The sequence below is a fragment of the Leuresthes tenuis genome, unplaced genomic scaffold (genome assembly GCF_036924035.1).
Source record: "Leuresthes tenuis unplaced genomic scaffold, fLeuTen1.0.hap1 SCAF_13, whole genome shotgun sequence".
Lineage (NCBI taxonomy): Eukaryota > Metazoa > Chordata > Actinopteri > Atheriniformes > Atherinopsidae > Leuresthes > Leuresthes tenuis.
In genome coordinates, this window is record NW_027325367.1 from 8,543,501 (window position 1) to 8,562,962 (window position 19,462).

Consider the following 19,462-nt stretch of genomic DNA (forward strand, 5'->3'; position numbering starts at 1 on the left):
CAGCTCATGTCTCTTTATGGCCCCCTTGCCAAAAAGTCTAGTCAGCTCTGACTGGTCAGTTGATTGATTCAAAATAAGTGCATAGAGTATTCTTTGTTTATAATGTATCCGGTATTATTCAAATGTAAATTTGAAAATAAAGCCTGGACTCCCTTTGGTGTGGATTTTGGGCTTTGCATACCTTTTACATGCACTGAAAGTTGTACGACACATTAAAGGAAAGAAGTAAACAAAAACAAACAAAAAAACACAGTATGCATAATATATGATATGCAAATGCAAAATGATATTTATCAGTGTGGAATTACCTGAAAATAGGATTTGTTGCATTTTTACCACCTTAGATTCAGCCTTTTATGTCACAGAAAGTGTGGGTCCTCTGCTGTGTTGCATTGCCTCCTTTATAGAGTGTACTAGAAAGCAGAATCAAATACTGGCTTTAGGAGGGCCATTTTTATTACTTCATTGGCAGCCACTGTAGCTTTTCCGATGTGCTTTAAAGGTGAGAGTTTAGAGGTGGGTACTTAGTTGGTTGCAATCTCCAAATTAGCCATCAGATGTCAATAAATCCTACAAATGGTAACTTTGAGTGGGAGAAACCTCTTGTGGAACGAGACTTGGCCAGGATCCAAAAAATTGGCTCTTAACAGCATGTCTTGTAAATGCAAAGAAGGTCCTCCACATTGTATGAAGTTTGTTCTATGGAATTTGGATACAGCATTTAATGGCAGCATTCAACTACATCTACCGCTAAGTTTGACCTGAAGAAATAAGTTTATGGGAAATGTGATCGTACTTACAGGTGTGGTCCATTTAATTGGCAAACACATTAGTTACAAACACACCAGCGATTTGTGTGTATTTGTGCATTATTCCATTGCCTTGTTTTTGGGAAACTCAGCTTAGTTTAAACCTACTCTGCTCTCCTCCCCACCTTGCCATAGAGTACAAGAAGCTACCACACAGAATCAGCGATTTCCAGAAAATTCTTACTATCCTGCACCACATCTGAACAGCCACTATCTATACTCAACACTACATTTCAACTACATTTGATGTTACACCGTAGCGCAGTTAATGCATCTGTTATGACCTTGTGATACAATATTGTCACTCTGTATGTTGTTGCCTTTGTCCGTATAGTCTTTTAAGCACTTTCGTGTTATGATAGTGTGACATAACGGTGCATTTCTCACCTGTGATGTAATGATGTACTGTAGAGTAGGTGATCATCATGTAAAGCAGGAGATGTAGCCATCTCCCAACTGCAGGACAAAGTGCACAGTGTAGTGTGACACATCTCTTGCCAGTGCTTCTAACTGTTGTATAAACTGCTTGTCATCTCAACCATGTCAAAAGAGCAGCTCAGTTTATCTTAAATTACCACTACGTCTGCTTTCTTTTTCTCTCCTTTTGCCCTATGTCTGCCTCTCCCAATCACTCTCTCCATCTCTAGGTGCAGTCACGATGCAGCAGCAAAGAAAATATCCTAAGATCGAGTAAGTGCTAACTTCCCTCTTCTCTGTGTGCCAAGTCTGTATGCCATAGAGTGTGCTCCCAAACACATGAATAGATTTTAAATGTACATTTGATGTGACAATGTGAGCTTGATTTATCTGTTTGCCTGTGTGTGGCTGCTGTGTTATGTTTGCATGCCTGTGTGTGTACTTGATATTTTGCCAGAGATTGTTAAGCCTTATGTTAAGCATCAGAATATGCTGTGGAAGCATAAGTGTATGTTTAAAGGAAGGAAATTGGGTCAAGTGAAATCAAAGCATGGCGCCTATTCTTTGCTGTGAGGCAGAGGGAGAGGGAGGCAGAAAGAGATAAAGACAGAAGGAAAGAAAGCAGATTACACATTAGTTACACCTTGCTTTGTTCCTTTTACCTCTGGAATTATTAGAGAGGTATTATTAGACCAACACGGCTGCTATCGAGCGACTCTATCATCCAGCTGCATTCCAAAAACCAAGAGCACTGTGTGTCTTGCCAGTCCCTTTTCATGGCATTCAAATTGTGTTCTTGCACATATATACCTGCATGCAGATATAATAAATCCTTTTAATCCAGTCGTCCTATATTAGTGTCATAACTTGTGTATTTATTTTTATTACCGTTAATTTTCATCTGTGCATTTCATGCGCAACTGATATGGAATACAACTTTTACCACCATAGCTGTCAGTGCAGCATGTACAGATCACTTTGAAATAGTCTGTAGTTTTCTGTTGGACAAAATGCTAAAAGAAAAAAAAAATCCAGTTTTTATCTCTAGAGATGTTTGAGAGATTCAGTTCCTTGTATTTGGAGCCACATTCATTCCTCCTATCATGAGACTGAATCCCAGCAGAGTTCTGTTTCTGCTGCTTCCCCCTCTTTCAGTCCCCCCTCAAGTGTCTAAATAGAGAATTATAATGCTAAACAATGATTGAACTGTCCTGAAAGACAACCACTGGTTTGTACATTTGAAATAACACTCTTTAACTTTGTATAATTTTTTGTTTTATCAAACTCAGTTGAAGTTCGGATCCAAGTTTATTAAAGGATCAAACTCAAACTTTAATAATAAATTAATGCACATTTGTTTCCTTTGTTTTATTTGAGTCATTAAAACATACTCATAAAAATTCTCCATAACACGTGTCCATAACATGTGCATTAGTTTTTAATAAAAAATTGCATTTTGCAACACACTTGTGAATTTAAAAAGAATAAAAACTCATTCTAAGACAGATTTCACTGATAACTGTAAAATTTATTATTACATGTAGAGACCTCTTAATGTTTGACACAGGGAGCAATTATACACATAACAGAGGTCTACCTTAAATATACTAAATTCACTTAATGTGTGTTTGGAATATCCTTTGATTTTGTGGCACCCATTTCATGCTGGTGTACTGTATGTAAAGTCACTCATCTTCACAGGTCACAGTGCAGTGGACATCACCAAGGTGGCCCGGAGGCACCGCATGTCCCCTTTCCCCTTAACCTCTATGGACAAGGCCTTCATCACTGTGCTGGAGATGACTGCCGTCCTAGGCACCGAGATCATCAACTACAGAGGTGAGGGGGTCCCATCTAAGTTTTCAAGCTACCGCAGGTATTGCAAACCATCCTACATTCCAAATCAGGCCCTTTGACATCTCCAGTTCACCTTCCCAATACATTTGCTGACATCAGCTCCTAAGGATGCTGGGATATTGAGGTATTACACCTTCCAGATCAGTGTAGCAGCATGTGCTGACAACAACTGGACACCTCACTGAATCAGCAGTATTTGCCCGCAGGCATGATGTCAATCACACAGAAACAAATTATCTTGACTGCAAGGGCACATACATAACAAACAAACTTCTCCTAAATATAGCTGCAAGCAGCAATGAGGGGGCCAAACAGTTCACCAGGACACAGTCGTCATGGCAACTTGATCTGATCATGTTAAAAGCATGGCAGGAAGCAACGGCAGGGAGAACACACTTCTGCATATTGCAGTTGCCCTTTGCGTTTAAATGACGCAGCGTTTTATGGACAACCTGGAGCGGTCTATAAAGTCCATCTTGACATCAATGCATGAAACATGAAATCTTCAGTGCTGATTTAGTTAGCTGTTAGTTGTTCTTCTCTCTCCTGTTCATAACAAGTAAAAATGTCAAGGCATACACTGTTACAGTTTATTTAATAGTGCCAAACATATATAGACTAATTTAAGAATATTTTACGATAATCTTGCCATTGACTTTCATAGCATGACATTACATTACAAGCATGTATGCTTGTAAGCCACTACACCCACATTTTATGTACTCAAATGTGTTCTTGACAAACCAGTTTTACAATAGAATAGAGTGTATACTTAGAATACTTTATATTTTTGCAAACGATAAGCAGATCCCACAGTTTGTTCACTTAAGCCATTTGTTCCTTTAGATAAAAATGTCACATGTTCAGTGTGATGCCAGATCATTTCAGGTTTTCTTTATACATTTAAGGGAGCTCAGAAGGAGCTCTCTTTGCCACATCTTTGGTTTATTTATCATCCCCGTTGATATGCAAGTGAATACAGCTTTCTTTCTCTGCTATTAGATTGCTAATTGTGCTACCTTGAGACAGAATATAGCATGGAAGCAGATCTGGGGAACCGTACTCTCAGAATCACCACAAGTGACAAGTATCATCACTGTTAACACCAAGAATACTAGAAAGCTATGTCAACAATGAAGTGACTCTAAGTGTTTTTGCAATTTTATAATTGGTACTCAAATTTGAAATCAAAACATGTCTATGAGTTAAAGGTTGCCTTTGTCTCGAACTTTTGACTGGAACTGTTTAATTATATATACATCCTCTGACCTTTGGATATCTTTATTAATATGTTTAGCTGATATTTGCCATTATATAAAGGCTTAAGGCAGCCAGTAATGTCACTTTAGTGGTGGGAACATTGTAAAGTTATGTTCAGTCTGATTTGCTTCCTACGAGTGGTAAAAAAAAGGGAAGTAATTTTTATCATATTAATTTCTAGTTTCTGATATGTTAATGTGAAAATGATGCTAATTAGATTTTGGTTTTCAACTTGTTCATTCTTATTTTGATATTGTGAAATGAAGATATTGCCATGTGTTAATTGTATTCAACGTTTGCATTTCTAAACACACGTGCACAGATCGAAACTTGCACAGACAAAGAGGTTTAGCACCTGAGCTTCGTGTCAGCCTCCTGGCAAAGTGACCAAAGCATTAGTTGAGCATGACGCAGAATCAAGCTGAGTGCCGGAGGGTGAACCACTCACGCATCTCAGGAAAAAAAAAAAAAGCAGTGGGCGATGAGTACCAGGGGGCAGTAATGGCCTGCAGCACACATGACCCCGAGATCACTGATGGTAGAAGGGGTCACTTTCTTTCTTGCAGGTATAAAGTGATGTTTCATGTTCTTGAAGAGGGGATTCAGCATGTGCACTGCTGAGTGGAGGACAGTGGGGTAAGGAGGAGAGGAAGGGTGGGAGCTGGAGAGATTAAATATTTAGACAGACAACAGCTAGAGCAGCTCCCCTGCTGGATTCAGAGCAGTCTCCATGTGTGTGAGGCGCATATCGTTTGTTAGTGTATGCTGTATTTTTGCATATTGTTAGTATCTACTCTGTCTCTTTTTAGGCTCATATTACTACATACATTCTTGAACAACAATATTACCTCGCTCTTTTTTTTTCTATTATTTTTTTCTAGAATTTTTTGTGTTTAAATACTTAAACAATTCTAAATAATTCTTGACAGGTTAATAATTTACTTTGTCAGCTAAATAGTTAAAACAGTTTAAAGGAATATAGATATTTGCTTCCTTCTTTTTATCAAAATACAAATTATTCTTTTAAAATCCATTTACTTCTCATCTGAATGGTTGCTCTCTGCTTTAAAGTAACCCTTTAAAAAACAGGACATACTATGAAAGCTGTAAACCATATGTTGCACCCACATGTCATCTCTGTCATATTCTTATTCACAACTCCGCCTCAGCATGTTTTCTAAACAGGCTGTTTGAGTGGTAGCATGGAAGAAGAGTTTAAAATACATCTCAAATGAGATGCTGTTGACTTAAAAAAACAGTCGGGTTTGAACGTTAGCATGTGTGTCTTCTTATGTGATTGTGTGGGTGGGTGTGTGGACATGTATATATATTTTTTTAATATCATAGTTTAGATCTTCATATTAACACATGAAGATCTAATTTAATCACAGCATTAAAGCTCAGAGTAAATTATATATACAGCAGCTTAAGGTATTTTAGTGCTGGGATTTTTTTTTCCCCTTTACCCATTCTTGCTCTGAGTTTTTCTATTTTTATTACTTTTCTTCACGCTTTCTGAGCTGTTGTTTCATCAGAAAATCTTCTTAAAACCTCTTACTGTATCAGTAAACTGAAAAAGGTGATGAGTCTGGAAGTGCTGGTCAGGTGGTGAATTGGATTAAGCAGATCAATCCTGATGTGTGGTGTCACATTATATCTCTCTTTTAAAGACACACACTTCAACCGCACGTCTCTCTGTATCTTCATCCGAATCAGGCGCACCATCTCACCCTCTCTGCGTTTGCCTCTCTCAAGCTGTCACTCTCCCCCCACCAAGACACGCGCAGCTTCTCTTCCTCTCAACCCTTTTCTTCTTCTCCCGCAGATGGGATGGGTCGAGTCCTGGCCCAGGACGTTTATGCCAAAGACAACCTGCCACCCTTCCCTGCTTCAGTCAAGGATGGATATGCTGTGAGAGGTAAGTGCCAAGTGTCTGTCAGATGTTAAGTGTTCAAGTTGACAAATTTCAGTCTAAAATTTGGGACAGGCAGATGTTTAGACTATTCCTAAAGGATATAGTATTTATTTTGCTAAAGAGTCTGAGAAGGCTGCTACAGGTGAGCAACATCCAGGGATGTCCAATTTTACACCGTTGGTCATTTGTCCAGGAGAAAATGTAGTTACTTTATGCTCATATGACATTCATTGTTACCAAAAGTCATACAGAAAATGTTGTTTCAAATCCATTACTGGACCCTTTTTGGACTCTTAATCATGTCTTTAGAAACACTTATACAACAGTACCAGCTCTGAACTGAATTGGGGGGAAAAAAAAGATAAGAATTAAAGAGACATTTCATCCTCTCTCCTCTCTTGGCACAGAAGATCATTGTAAAAAGGTTGTTGCTCTGTATAAGAGTGACCTCTTGGACCCAAAGAAGCTTCTGACTGAAGACACTGTTGATCACTGTGTTGTGTAGTTATTGTGCAGTGCTGTCCATTATGTTTAGCAACTTCTGCAACATTCTTCTTTTCACAATCAGCTTCAAGTGCTTCTGAGGAGTCCCCAACACAGAGCCAACCTTTTATTTATCAATTTGTCAACTAATTTTGAGTCAATAGCGCTGATGCTGCTAGCTGCCAGCAGATTGTACTTTTCATAGCACACTTATAGAAGATATTCATCATCGTGCTGCAAACATTGACTAACCTAAGCTTCTATAAGAAGTAGACTCGGCTCTCCCCCTTTATGTAGGCAGCCTCAGTGTTGCAATTGCAGTCTACCCTAATGTCCAGGTAAACATCCAGATATCTGTAGCCTTCCAACACCACTTCTCACAGGATTGAAATCGTTTTTAGCTTATTTGTGGCCATCTTAAAATCCACAATCATGTCCTTTGTATGTATTCCCTTTGGGATAAATTAAATATTTTTCTATTTCATTTCACTTTTATTCATTTGACTAGTTCACATTCAAGATGAGGTAACTGTTTGTACACCATGTAACAAAATGATTGATCCTGTACTCAGCCTCTTGTCCACCACTCAAACACCTTACAACTGTAGAGTGAACTGAGTATTTCAGCACATAGCAAGAATCTGTGGTGCTCCTGTTCCGCTGACCGCCTTCTCAGACTCACACTGTGGTCTTTCTGTGAAGTAGTCAATAAGCTAAGTGATAGTGAGGACATCTGTCTGTGTTCTCTGAAGCTTCATACATAAGAGTGAAGGCTAAGTTACCAGTGTGCACCTAATCCACAGAGACGCTACTGAGCTTTTATGAGGATGCTGTTGCAGGCAACTGGTGAACCTAAAGAATAGAGCTGGTGTGTCTGTCTTCATGATCAAGTGACCTGGTTGCCCCAGTAGTTACAAACAGATACAATTAGTAGTTACAAACAGGGAACAGGGAAGGACTGCCCCAGGAATAGTGTACTAAGGGTTTCGTCTTCCAGGGTGAACTGTATGACAAATAAACTTTGCAGTGTTGGAAATAAAGGGACATGACCTCCACATCGACCAAGTTTCTTATTGTTTGGGGATTTTCATTCTTACGACTGCGACAACTCTTTGTGTTTAAAAAAGTAAGATACAGGTGAAATTCTCCTGTCAGTAATTGAATGACTGGGACTCTCGGGAAAAACAACAGAGAAGCCTTCTTAACCTGAAGAGCAGGTTCAAGCAGCTCAGAAAACACCTCAGGTCTCTCTGGACTTTATGCATCTGTTCTAGGGTAGGGTAGGGCTTTATCTTGTGATAAGCATCTTTCTTGCTTCTGTCTGTTTCTCTCTTAGAGAAGAGAGTAGAACATTGAAAGTGTTTCTTATTTTTCCATTTTCTCATTTCCTAAAAAACTATATTTGGCTGTGGCAATATTGATAGATTTGGTCTATGTACGCATTTTGAATTTTTACATGAGAAGCTCTTACTCTGTGATTTATGATATTTAAGATCTGGATTGAAAATACTTTTTATCAGTTTGTTAGATCTTTAATACACACAACAACAACATATATAAAATGTTCTTCCTCTCTTGCTGTTGCTCTCATTATTTGTCATCCTATTGCTCATAACCCTCAAAAGTAAAAAGATCAATTTCTCCTCGATTTTCCCACGTTTTTAGCTGCATATGTTATATCCTGTTAAATCTATCTTTTATTTTAGCGGCTGATGGCCCAGGTGACCGCTTCATCATTGGAGAGTCTCAAGCTGGAGAGCAGGTTGGTGTCCATATGCTTTCTTTTTCTCTCTCATACAAACACACACAAAGCTGGAGTCAATATTGCACAAATGTCTACGTATCCTGCATGTGGAAATGAAGCATTTTACTTTTGCTCTTCAATTCTTGCCTTGATGAGCTGTAATTTAACACCACTTCCCCCAGCAGGTGATGAAAAGCCATTCACACAAAGCAGGACCAAACTCTCAATGCATTAGACCTCTGAGGCAAGACTAAGCTTCAGAGATTTATTAGCTGCCTTTCTGTTTCATGTTGACAGGATCAGCACACATGCAAGCATGCTTTTGTACATTTCTTTTTCGTTACATTCTGATCCACATCTGTGATTTTTTTTTTTTTTCACGTGGCTTTTCCTATATTTTTTTACTTGATTATTTTTTCTTTATCATTTTAACCAAAGTTGTTTTCAGTTTGATGAGATTCTTTGTAAGAAACTTTATGAACAATTTTTACAAGTATCTTAGGTCAATTGATTTGTCCTCCTAAAAGCCTCATTACTCCAACAGGCCTCACACTGAACAAGGTCTCTATGTTGGCCAAAAAATCAGGTCACACCACATGGTCTGTTATCAGTGAGAATGTGGCTAATTGTGCCAGTTCTTGGTAGAAACAAGCCAAAATCCAAACACCCAGAACCTGAACAAATCTGGCAGCCATTACTGAACAGGAGCTGGCTCACCAGTGGTGACTCAATGACAGACTGAGTTTGCTGACACTGCCAGCACTCAGCCTCATTCACCAGGCTACTTCCACTTCACTTATTTGCTCTCTTCTGTCATTTCATTATTCATTGTGAAGAATAGTCCTCTATAGGATTACTTTCCCTGCTGTTGGTATATCCTACTGTAACTGAAAATAAGGTCAGAACATGAAGCTGCCCTACAAAAATCAAACCATTGTTGGAAGAGAATATCGTGCCCTTGTTTATCTGCATTTGTAATCTCACTTCTTAATTGCATTTGTCCCTTCTGTTCATGTGAAGCCCACCCACACAGTGATGCCTGGTCAGGTGATGAGGGTGACGACGGGTGCACCCATACCATGCGGGGCAGACGCTGTAGTCCAGGTGGAAGATACCGAGCTCCTCCGCGAGTCTGAAGACGTAAGCGTGGTATTTCACCCAGAACCCAACAGCAGTAAAACTTGTCACACGATCATTAAAAACTATTGTAGTTCATTGCAGATTACAGGAATCTTCATGGCCTACATGTTCACTGGGATCAATCTGACAGCTGTTCCATGTTTTAGGGCACAGAGGAGCTGGAGGTGCGAATTCTAGTACAAGCTCGTCCGGGACAGGACATAAGGTTGGTTTATTACTGCATGGTTTGCTGTCATTGTTTGCCTACCTTTTTTAGTGCTCATCCACCCACGTATTTTGGGCAGCTTTTAAATTCACTGTGCTTATCCCTCCACAGGCCTATTGGTCATGATATCAAACGCGGGGAGTGTGTGCTGGCAAAAGGAACTCATATGGGCCCGTCTGAAATTGGCCTCCTTGCTACTGTTGGAGTCACAGAGGTAGAAGTCCAGAAATTCCCCGTGGTGGCCGTCATGTCCACAGGAAATGAGGTAGAATTTTAAAAAGTTTCTGTTCTGATTAAGACAATGCCCTTAAGCGCTCCATTTTTCAATTCATCCAACAGGCTCAGCTTCATTCAAGCTACAGGTCTGCACCATTTTTCCTGACAGAATACCTTGTTCGTATTTATGCATAATCACTGTGATTGCTCTGGCTATAGACACGAGAACAACTTTGAGAGGTGAATGTGTGTTCAACTATTTCATAATGTGCTCTGAGTAGTGGAAAATGTGTTTGTCTGTGACCTGGTGTTTTCTTTTAAGCGGTGGAATCACATTTGTGCATTTCCCCTTTGACTGTTAAATTTCATGGGGTGTAACCTGATTCAAGGTTTAAAAAAAACCAAATCCTTGTTAAAGTTCATTTAAGTCAGCTAGTACTCAACTACTCCATGGCCCTCATCTTCTCTCTGGTTAGACTATCTGATGAAATAGTGGATGAAATTGAGCTCAGTTTTCATCTAATTCTTAAGCAAACTGCACAAGATTATTCTTTTAAATTTACACTATATCTTGAGTATCATATTGAATACCATTGCTGCCATCATCCTGAGATGTAGAAAACAAAAAACCTGATCAGAGCTGTTGCTAATAATGGTAATTGTACTTTACGTTTGCATTATGAACATGCAGAAGGGGATTCCTTCACCAAACCCAATGTCCCCTCTGAGTCCCCGTTAACTTTCCTTCGATAACAGTGCATGTTGTAGGATAATTGCAGGGATGTATTAAATAAAACTAATGCACATTGCATCATACTGATATTATTCATGTATCAACAAGGCCTGAAAGTGCATACAGCAGTTTAAACTCAGTAGCTTACTTATGTGATTGTGGAATCACATAAGTAATGAACAGTTATTTCTCTAATCACCAAACTTTGTCACTGCTGCTCAAGGAGACTTCACTTAACAATCTTCTGTTGAATTAATGAGTGTCTGTAACATTTCATTTCTCCTCTGCTGTGGTAGCTGCTGAATCCAGAGGACGACCTCCATCCTGGAAAGATCAGGGACAGCAATCGCTCTACCCTCCTGGCTACCATACAGGAACATGGCTACCCCACTATCAATCTGGGCATCGTGGGAGACAAGTATGCCTTCAGATCTAATCTCTTTCAGAACTCCCCTATGCCATAAATACTCTTCACATCCATATTATAACTGTTCTAATCTTACTACAGTTGCTCTTGTCTAAAGATGGCTCTCTATTTTCCTCAGTCCTCCATTATTTCCTCCTGGGTGAGTTGGTAGTTAGCGCAAATGTGTGTGTTTTTCCCTGCCTTGCAGCCCCGATGACCTTCTCAATGCTCTGAATGAAGGCATCAGCCGTGCTGATGTCATCATCACCTCAGGAGGAGTGTCTATGGGAGAGAAGGTACAGTGGAAAACAAGGGGGAAAAACATTGTGTTTCACTGACACCTTGTGGCAACGAGGAGGATGGTGGAATTCACTGGAAATGTCAGTTACCTTTTACGTGTAGTTAGTCTAAATTTGTATTTGGAAAAGCAAACTGAAATACTAAATCAGTAAAATGAAAGTCTCATCTTTTATGATATTTGCTTTTATCTGTATTGGGTCCCGATGTCAGTATTCTGTTTTTAGCAGAGCAAACTCGTGCACGTAGTCTAACTTGCATTAAAACATTTATTTGTGACATTTCTGTTCTAGACCTCCATCAGTCAAACAATTTTTGATTTAAAAAAAAAAGAAGATTTTTAACTTTCCTAGAATGTTATTCTTAGAAATATGCATTTAAGATAAATAGAGTAAAGAGAGTCTCTTGGATTTCAAATTATGCAGACTGCAACATTGAGAATTATGTGTTACATTAGATGTTTCTGTGACATTAGGAGAAAGTCATATGTTATAAAGTTACACTTACAGCCACCTCGTAATTATAATAACTTCTGAATATCGCAAATGAATGTTTCTCGCAGGTGAGACTGTGTGCGTTAGTTCATTCTGCTGTTTTGCATTCATTCATCCACCACCAGTTTGAAGCAGTAGCTGTGCAACGTACCCTCTTTGTTTGTGAGTTTTCTGCTTATAACGTTCTCTCTTTCTAATGTCTTTTTAGGACTACCTTAAGCAGGTGCTGGATATTGATCTTCATGCTCAGATCCATTTTGGTCGTGTTTTCATGAAACCAGGGTAAGTAAAAGGAAACTGCTTTATTCATTCATCTTTCTACAACGTGTTTATTGAGTGTTTCATAGATAGAATGTGAAAATGATATACAGTAGATGAGAGGGAGTGGTATAGTCACTTGTTGTATATATATATAAACCTTACTGCACGTTAATGTAAATGTTGTAGTCAACCTATGTCTTTAATTTTTTCTTTTACTTTGGTCCTCAGTCTACCAACAACATTTGCCACCTTGGACATAGACGGTGCTCGCAAACTAATCTTTGCCCTCCCAGGTAGTGTGTGAAGTTGAGAGAAAGAGTGATTCAGCCTGCTGCTTGCTTTGACACGTTACTCAGATATTTTTCTTTCTGCTCTCTCCTGTCGTGGTCCTCTCTCTGTCCATCCCTCTGTCCTAGGAAACCCCGTGTCCGCTGTTGTCACCTGTAATCTTTTTGTAATCCCTGCCTTGAGGAAAATGCAGGGCATTTTGGACCCCAGGCCCACCATCATCAAAGCGAGGGTAGGACGCACAGGGCAACACTTTGAAGCACAAACAGTTTTTCTCCTGTTTTATGATCACGTTTGAATTGTAGATGCAAGAAAGTGCAACAAAAAGAAAATGTAAAATATTATATTATTTATATTATTGTTTATATTAAACCTCCAGGGTGCTTCACTGCAGTTAATTTTATCTTAACTTATGATTAAATAATATTTTCATCATCTGCTTGATACATATTTATGCCTAGTGTTTTGCTGTGATTTGGCTGATGCATCATGACTCACACTGACCCAAACGCCTGCTCCTCAGTCATCAATATTCATAACTATTATATTCAAAATCACAAGAATATCATACACCCTGGTCAGATGCAGTTTATGTCTCCAGCTAGCATTATTAAGTAAAAGATCTGGTCCCCTGTCCTTATGGGGGCCGTCTTGAGTGTGATACTACATCACTTGCTGTTAAAAAGCAGTTGGAAATCAACTTGAATGTATTAGTGCCACTTAGTGGAGAGATTGATGGTGTGAAAGCGTTGATGTAGCCAGACAATTTCCCTAAGCCAATGGCATCAGACCCAGGTCAAACACACTTTGGATAAAACTTTTACCTTTGCAAGCAAACTTGAAATAGCTTTTCACTTATTTCTATTTGCAGTGTTGCCTGTTAGAAAATACATCATGTTTTGGAATGCATTTAGCATAATTTGGGTTGGAAAGTCGCCTTTTACCAAATTTTATTTTATTTTAGTGAATGTCCAGATCTGGGATGTCTGCCATTTGAAGATTTTCTTCTTTGTTTGAGCCAGAACTATTGGAAATGAAGAGAATTTTACAATCCAGCTCCTGATTTAGACAGGACAAAACTTTAGAAAAACTTTACTTTATTTTCAACTGTCCCAGAATAGAAGGACTAGTATATCGGATAATTGAATAAGCGCCATTATATAAAAATCACTCAGTAGTAGTAGCAAGAGATTTCTTAAAGGAATAAATCTCATCAATACGTTATATATGTTACAAGTGTAAAACTGTTTTTTTTTTCTTTTTTAGATCCAGGTAAATAGCTGAACTAAAAAGAAACAAATATGTGTTGACTTTAGTTGTATGCTTGTTTGTAGTTGTCTTGTGATGTGAAGTTGGACCCGCGCCCTGAATACCACCGCTGCATTTTGACATGGCATCACCAGGAGCCTCTGCCGTGGGCACAGAGCACAGGTACAAAACAACACACCAGTAAAAACAGTCAGCTGAATCATTCCGTCAGGGAACATTTCAGATTTCATACCAGTACCACTTTACTTTGGTTTTGACATGATTCTCAATTCACAAGCACATTATAAAAGCAACTTCTCATTCTTTTAAATAAAGTGTCAAATACTGTGAAACATTCATGCAATTTTGCTCAGTTTTTCTAATCAGTATTGCTGACTTTAAGTTGATCAAAATATATTTCACGTTCTCTGCTGAATAGTCATCCCCGAAACATCTAAGCATCAGTTAACTGCATAGTTATATGCAAAATGGTTTGGACCGGTTGTCTCTATCTGTCAAGTATATGTATGTATATTTAACTATTAGATCTTTTGTGAATTAGACTATTACCTGCTCCCGGTAAATCTTTACTTCCCCTAATGCACAGGAATGTGTAAAGCATACTCAACGGGTTCTCTAAAATATCTTAGAGGTGCATTTCTGAACCCTCAGTAAGAGCAAACAGAGAACACAACACTTTTTCACAAGCAACTAAACAGGATCAAAAGCTAGGCAGTGTTACAAAAGGTACAATTGGAAGGCAAGCAGGTGAGTAAACAACAGGTTGAGAAAAACAAGCTGTATAAAGGCAGCTGGAGTTTCTTTGATATAACTGAATGTAAGGTCTACAAAATATGAAGACACAGGGAGCTGAACAAATTGGAGGAAGAGGGGAGGAACTCAAAAATGGATTAGAGAGGGGGAAGAAAACGTGCAAAAGGAAATCAGAGAGAAATGTTACTCCCTTAATAGGACATGAAGTTAGAGACGGAGAACTCTAATGTGGATAAACCGGAAGATAAAGTGAAGGGAGCAGAAGAAAAATTTAAATTATAGGAAACACAAGAGTCAATAAGAATGAAATCATAGACAAAAAGCTAAAAACATGTCAGGAAGATAAGAGGAGTAAGGCTGGTGGAAAGGTTAAAAAAACAATTAACAAGAGGAAACAAAAAAAACATGACTGGAGCTTGTTGACAGGAGCCAAATGTCAGCAAACAAGAGTGCCCTCAATTACTGAAGCATGGTCTGTTGCCACATTACGGTTCAAACAGTAAACACAAAATATAAATTCTGCCCATTTTCTATCTAAAGAGATATACAAACTGTCAGTATATTAAAATGTAACATCCACCCATCCATTTTCTGTACCTGCTTTATCCAATTGAGGGTTGTGGGAGGGCTGGAGCCTACCCCAGCTGCCATTAAATGAGAGGCGAGGTACATCCTGGACAGGTCACCAGCCTTAAAATGCAACATATAAAACAATGCAATCTATGCAACATGATTTTCAAGAGTCTAAGTCAACAGTTGATTCAATTCATCAGTAGATGTATATGTGTGCAACACAATGCTAACAGGCCAAAGTTTTAGTTGAAACACAAAGAACATACAGAAACCTAGAGAAAACATTCTAATCTAATTCTAATGCATGCTCCTCTCTGCTGCAGGGAACCAGGTGAGCAGCAGATTGATGAGTATGCGCAGTGCGAACGGGCTCCTGATGCTACCTCCAAAAACAGAGCAATACGTGGAGCTGCACAAGGGCGAGGTGGTTGACGTCATGGTCATCGGCCGGCTATGATGTCATCACAGAGAGACGAGCGAGATGGCATCATATAGCGAGGGTTGGAATGGGTGGTTCACGGTGCATGTCCACATATCATTGACTATTCTGTAATATGCAACGGCACAGCTAGTTTTTATTGATTTGGATAACGTTGAGGTATAGTCAACATCTTGATCACAACCTAGATACATATAAAAAATTGATTTAAAAAGATTATAGTATTTCAAACAAAGAAAATATAACTTTTAATGAAAAAAATCTAATTATAAAAAGAGATTTATTCTGTAATATATTATTATGATTATTCTTATTATTATTATCATTATTCTTATTATTATCATTATTATATTAAGGCAACTTCGTTCCTTTCATTGCAATTGCTTTGTGTGTTCAATGCTAGATCTTATCTATAGCAGTAGCATTTTAATAGACAGCTGTAGGTGCCTGCCAGGACAAAAAAAAAAAAGAAAATTATTATTTTCTCATCTTTAGTGGAAAAAAAATAACCTGTTTTTTGAAAATGAAGAAAACAAGGAAGGCTCCAGGTTTCCCATGGTGCTCAGCTAAGAGGAAGAGGGTGTACATCAAGGCCGTCTCCTCTTTTGAGCGCCCATCAAGGTGACACTTCTGTTTTTCTCTCATTAGTATGCATCATAATGGCTTCACAAAGAGCTTTGCTTGTTGTTTATCTTGTGAGTCTTGTTTATGTGCGCAGTGCCAAATGCCTGGGCAGGGAAGAGGTGGTGTTGGGAGGGGGAGGTGGGGTGGGGGGAGGGGTGGGGGGGGCACACCCCAATCAGCCCAGACCCTGAAGCTTCCTTATATTCACGGTGACCAGGTGTAAGCTCAGCTCCAAAGCCCACCAGGGGCGAACTGAACCTGGGAGAGATAATCTTTTATTTGATCAACTATTTAAGAAAAGAATAAAGAAAAGAAACAGCTTCTTTAAGTGCTGACAGCCTTTTTAACCAACTTCACAGAAAATGTACAGAAAAAATAAGAACCATATTGTACAGATATATGTGACCAGCACTCCTAAGGAAATTATTAAGCAATGAGGAGACATTGATAAACGCTGTACTATAACATTTTCTGTAATGATATGAAACTGATGACAGAGACTAAGATAATAAAAATCCTTGATCATTATGTAAAAAAGTTCTTGTTGGGTTTCCTTTTTTAATAAAATGTATCTAATGAAAAAGCAGTGATTTTCCTTCATTGGTGCAAAATAATTTGTAGATGACAGTCTGCATTAATGTGCATTAATTTTGAATGAATGATGACCTCTTACCTCTCACTGTCAATGTCCATGAGGAGACCACCACAGCTACAAAATGTGAATGTGATTCACAGCATCAAGATGGTGGTTAAGAGAAAAAGGTCTATAATGATCACAGTGAATTTTGACTTTTTAAGGAAGAATTTTATGGTACTTGACTTTGATTTTCTGCTAAAACTTCATTTGTAAATTTAGCATATTATTATTTCTGTTTCTGTATGCTCATTTATTATTTGATGTCACACAGACATATGTATGTATGTATACCTGAAGATTATGCTCTCTGGGATGTTCTTTTACACCTTATCAGGCTGTTTACACATTGCCAATGAATCTAATAGTTTTTTTTAACATCATTGTTATAGAATTGAGATAAGCATCAGGTGTCTTTATCTTCCCAGCATTACACTGCATCTCTTGTTTTTCATTTCAGCCTGTCCAAACTTATTTCAAATATGTTTCTAGCTTCTATTTTTTTTATTTCTAATCATACTCTTTTCATACAAGTTTCAATCAAGCATGCAGTAGGATTTAAATGATTTGCAAATCATTGCATTCCATTTTCACTTTTGTACTGTTACTCCTGCCTTACATCTGAGCACTTTTTTTTATCGCTGCACCTTAGATAAAAAAAGAAAAATTATATGCACTGAAATGAATCATTGCAAGCCATAAGAGATTTTCACTGTCTGTCTCTAAGTATTCAAGATTTGGGAACTGGCAGAAGAGAGTCTAACGAGAGAAAGAGGTTAAGCGCAGAGGTGTCAGAAAGGATTAACCTAATAGAAAAAGCAGCAGAAAAAAGGCAGCTCTGGGCTTTCGTGAAGGTTTTTTAGAGGCAGCATGAGATTAGACAGTTTCTGTTCTTCTCTGCAAGGTGAAATGACAGCAGATCCCATTAGCTGGAGATGATTAATAGTGCCGTGACAAGAACGCCGACATTCATCTATGCAGAAGTGTATAAAGTGTGTTAAATGTAAGGGGATCACTGTGAAGACGATTGTAGAAAATAACAGCAAATTCTTCATACCCTGAAGTGCACTAAGTGTGTTTATTTATTAGAGGATACCACGAGTGTCTAATTTTCCTGAATATACTGAGCTAATTAAGGCCATTGGGATGGAAAGGTAAATGAGATGATTAGGTAATAATTAAAGCCTGCCAGAAGAAACTAATGTGGAAACTGTCATTTGCATTTATGTACTGTGTGTAAGTGGAGGTTAAACTGATAGAGAAATAGTACTAAAATCTCGCCGAATGTGAAACATTTCTGCCAGTTTTTACTTTTACATAAAAGCATAAAGCTTGGTACAGATGGACAGTTGGGGTCCTGGTCATGTTCAGGAATGCAGCTAGAACAACAAAAACACTATGATGGCTTTTTTAAGTTTCACCACCACGCTGTTATTATTATTTTGTAATATATATTTCCAATGTCCTCTGTACATGGTAACAATAAACATGGTAACAATAAAAAGGTAAAGTCTACCTCTTATATTATTACGGTCAAGCCTAAAAAGTGATTTGCAACTGCTCAGGTGAAAAAAATAAGCGGTGAATTCAGTGACATTATAAAAGGAAAATGGTTGTTCCTTGCTTGACTACACTTTATAATATCTGTGATGGTTTACTCAGGAGTGAGGAGAAGTTAAATTCCGAATTCAAGTTTATTACCAGGTAGGAATGCAAACCTGAACCTAACAATCAAAGGGTATGTAAAGGATAAATAAAAAAAAACACAGCTAATAAACCACCAAAAGAAACTTACTAGGAAACACAAGGAACAAAACTAAAACTAGTAACAATATGAAAAAACAAGATATGGTTCAAAATGCAGAGCAGCAATCCAGGGACTATCAACAGATAATGATTAAAGGACAGTTGTAATTACTTCTCTAAGATCGCTGCTGATGTCTCTCCTCTTTCTGGTATTGTGTTAACACGCACTTGAATCCTCTACACCAGCAAACTGACAAAACCTTTTTTTGAGGTGGTCACATGTGGATTTGAAAAAAAAGAATGGGCTTAATTTTTCACACTTATTTGTCATTTTTGCTTAGTTTTGTGAAATGAATATGAAATATGTCATGTATATGTTGTCCATCAGAGGCTGTATTAAACTAATCTTATGATTTTGTAAGGATAACGTGATATTTCATAATGTTATATGTCAAACCTTGGAATTAAAATATGGTGTGTCTGTATTTTTTTTTTTTCATTTAACTGGCCACTAGATTATGAGGTGATAGTTGAAATCAGAATCACTTTTACACCAACATTAAAGTGATGCTCACAAATTAAACGACCAATTATTGAATTTTAATTACAAACAAGTTTTAATAATTAAATGGATCATTGAGTAACGTAATTCTTATTACTTATTTGTAGATTAAGTTTATTTTGACACCGAGATAAATATTAGTGTGATTTTGAGTGCTTGGATTGTATAAAGTGTATTTACCATGTTGCACTAAAACATTTTAATTAATAGTGCTAAAAGTTCCTACCTCACGTGCAGGCTGTATTGTGTAAAGTATGGTCATTACGTGTCTAACGGAGAGGGGGCGCTGTGGAGTCAGAGTGTTGCCAGGGAGACGACTCAAAACAACTGGCGCAGT

General features: G+C 38.1%; 1 protein-coding gene across 3 annotated transcripts in view; it reads left to right on the plus strand.

Annotated features, from left to right (window-relative positions):
* gphnb (gephyrin b) overlaps nt 1-16,714 on the plus strand; it is a 101,209-nt gene extending 84,495 nt beyond the window's left edge. For 2 of the 3 annotated variants that reach the window (XM_072362520.1, XM_072362521.1), the window contains 14 exons: nt 1,457-1,499; nt 2,928-3,065; nt 6,169-6,261; nt 8,448-8,503; nt 9,506-9,625; nt 9,772-9,830; nt 9,942-10,095; nt 11,076-11,197; nt 11,394-11,481; nt 12,185-12,258; nt 12,466-12,530; nt 12,654-12,757; nt 13,860-13,956; nt 15,444-16,714. In XM_072362520.1, coding sequence (XP_072218621.1) covers nt 1,457-1,499; nt 2,928-3,065; nt 6,169-6,261; nt 8,448-8,503; nt 9,506-9,625; nt 9,772-9,830; nt 9,942-10,095; nt 11,076-11,197; nt 11,394-11,481; nt 12,185-12,258; nt 12,466-12,530; nt 12,654-12,757; nt 13,860-13,956; nt 15,444-15,577 — 1,347 coding nt within the window. In that variant the 3' untranslated portion in view covers nt 15,578-16,714. Of the gene's footprint in view, nt 1-1,456; nt 1,500-2,927; nt 3,066-6,168; nt 6,262-8,447; nt 8,504-9,505; nt 9,626-9,771; nt 9,831-9,941; nt 10,096-11,075; nt 11,198-11,393; nt 11,482-12,184; nt 12,259-12,465; nt 12,534-12,653; nt 12,758-13,859; nt 13,957-15,443 lie in introns of all 3 variants that reach the window. The other variant, XM_072362519.1, reaches the window with a different exon arrangement.
* The last annotated feature ends 2,748 nt before the right edge of the window (nt 16,715-19,462 follow it).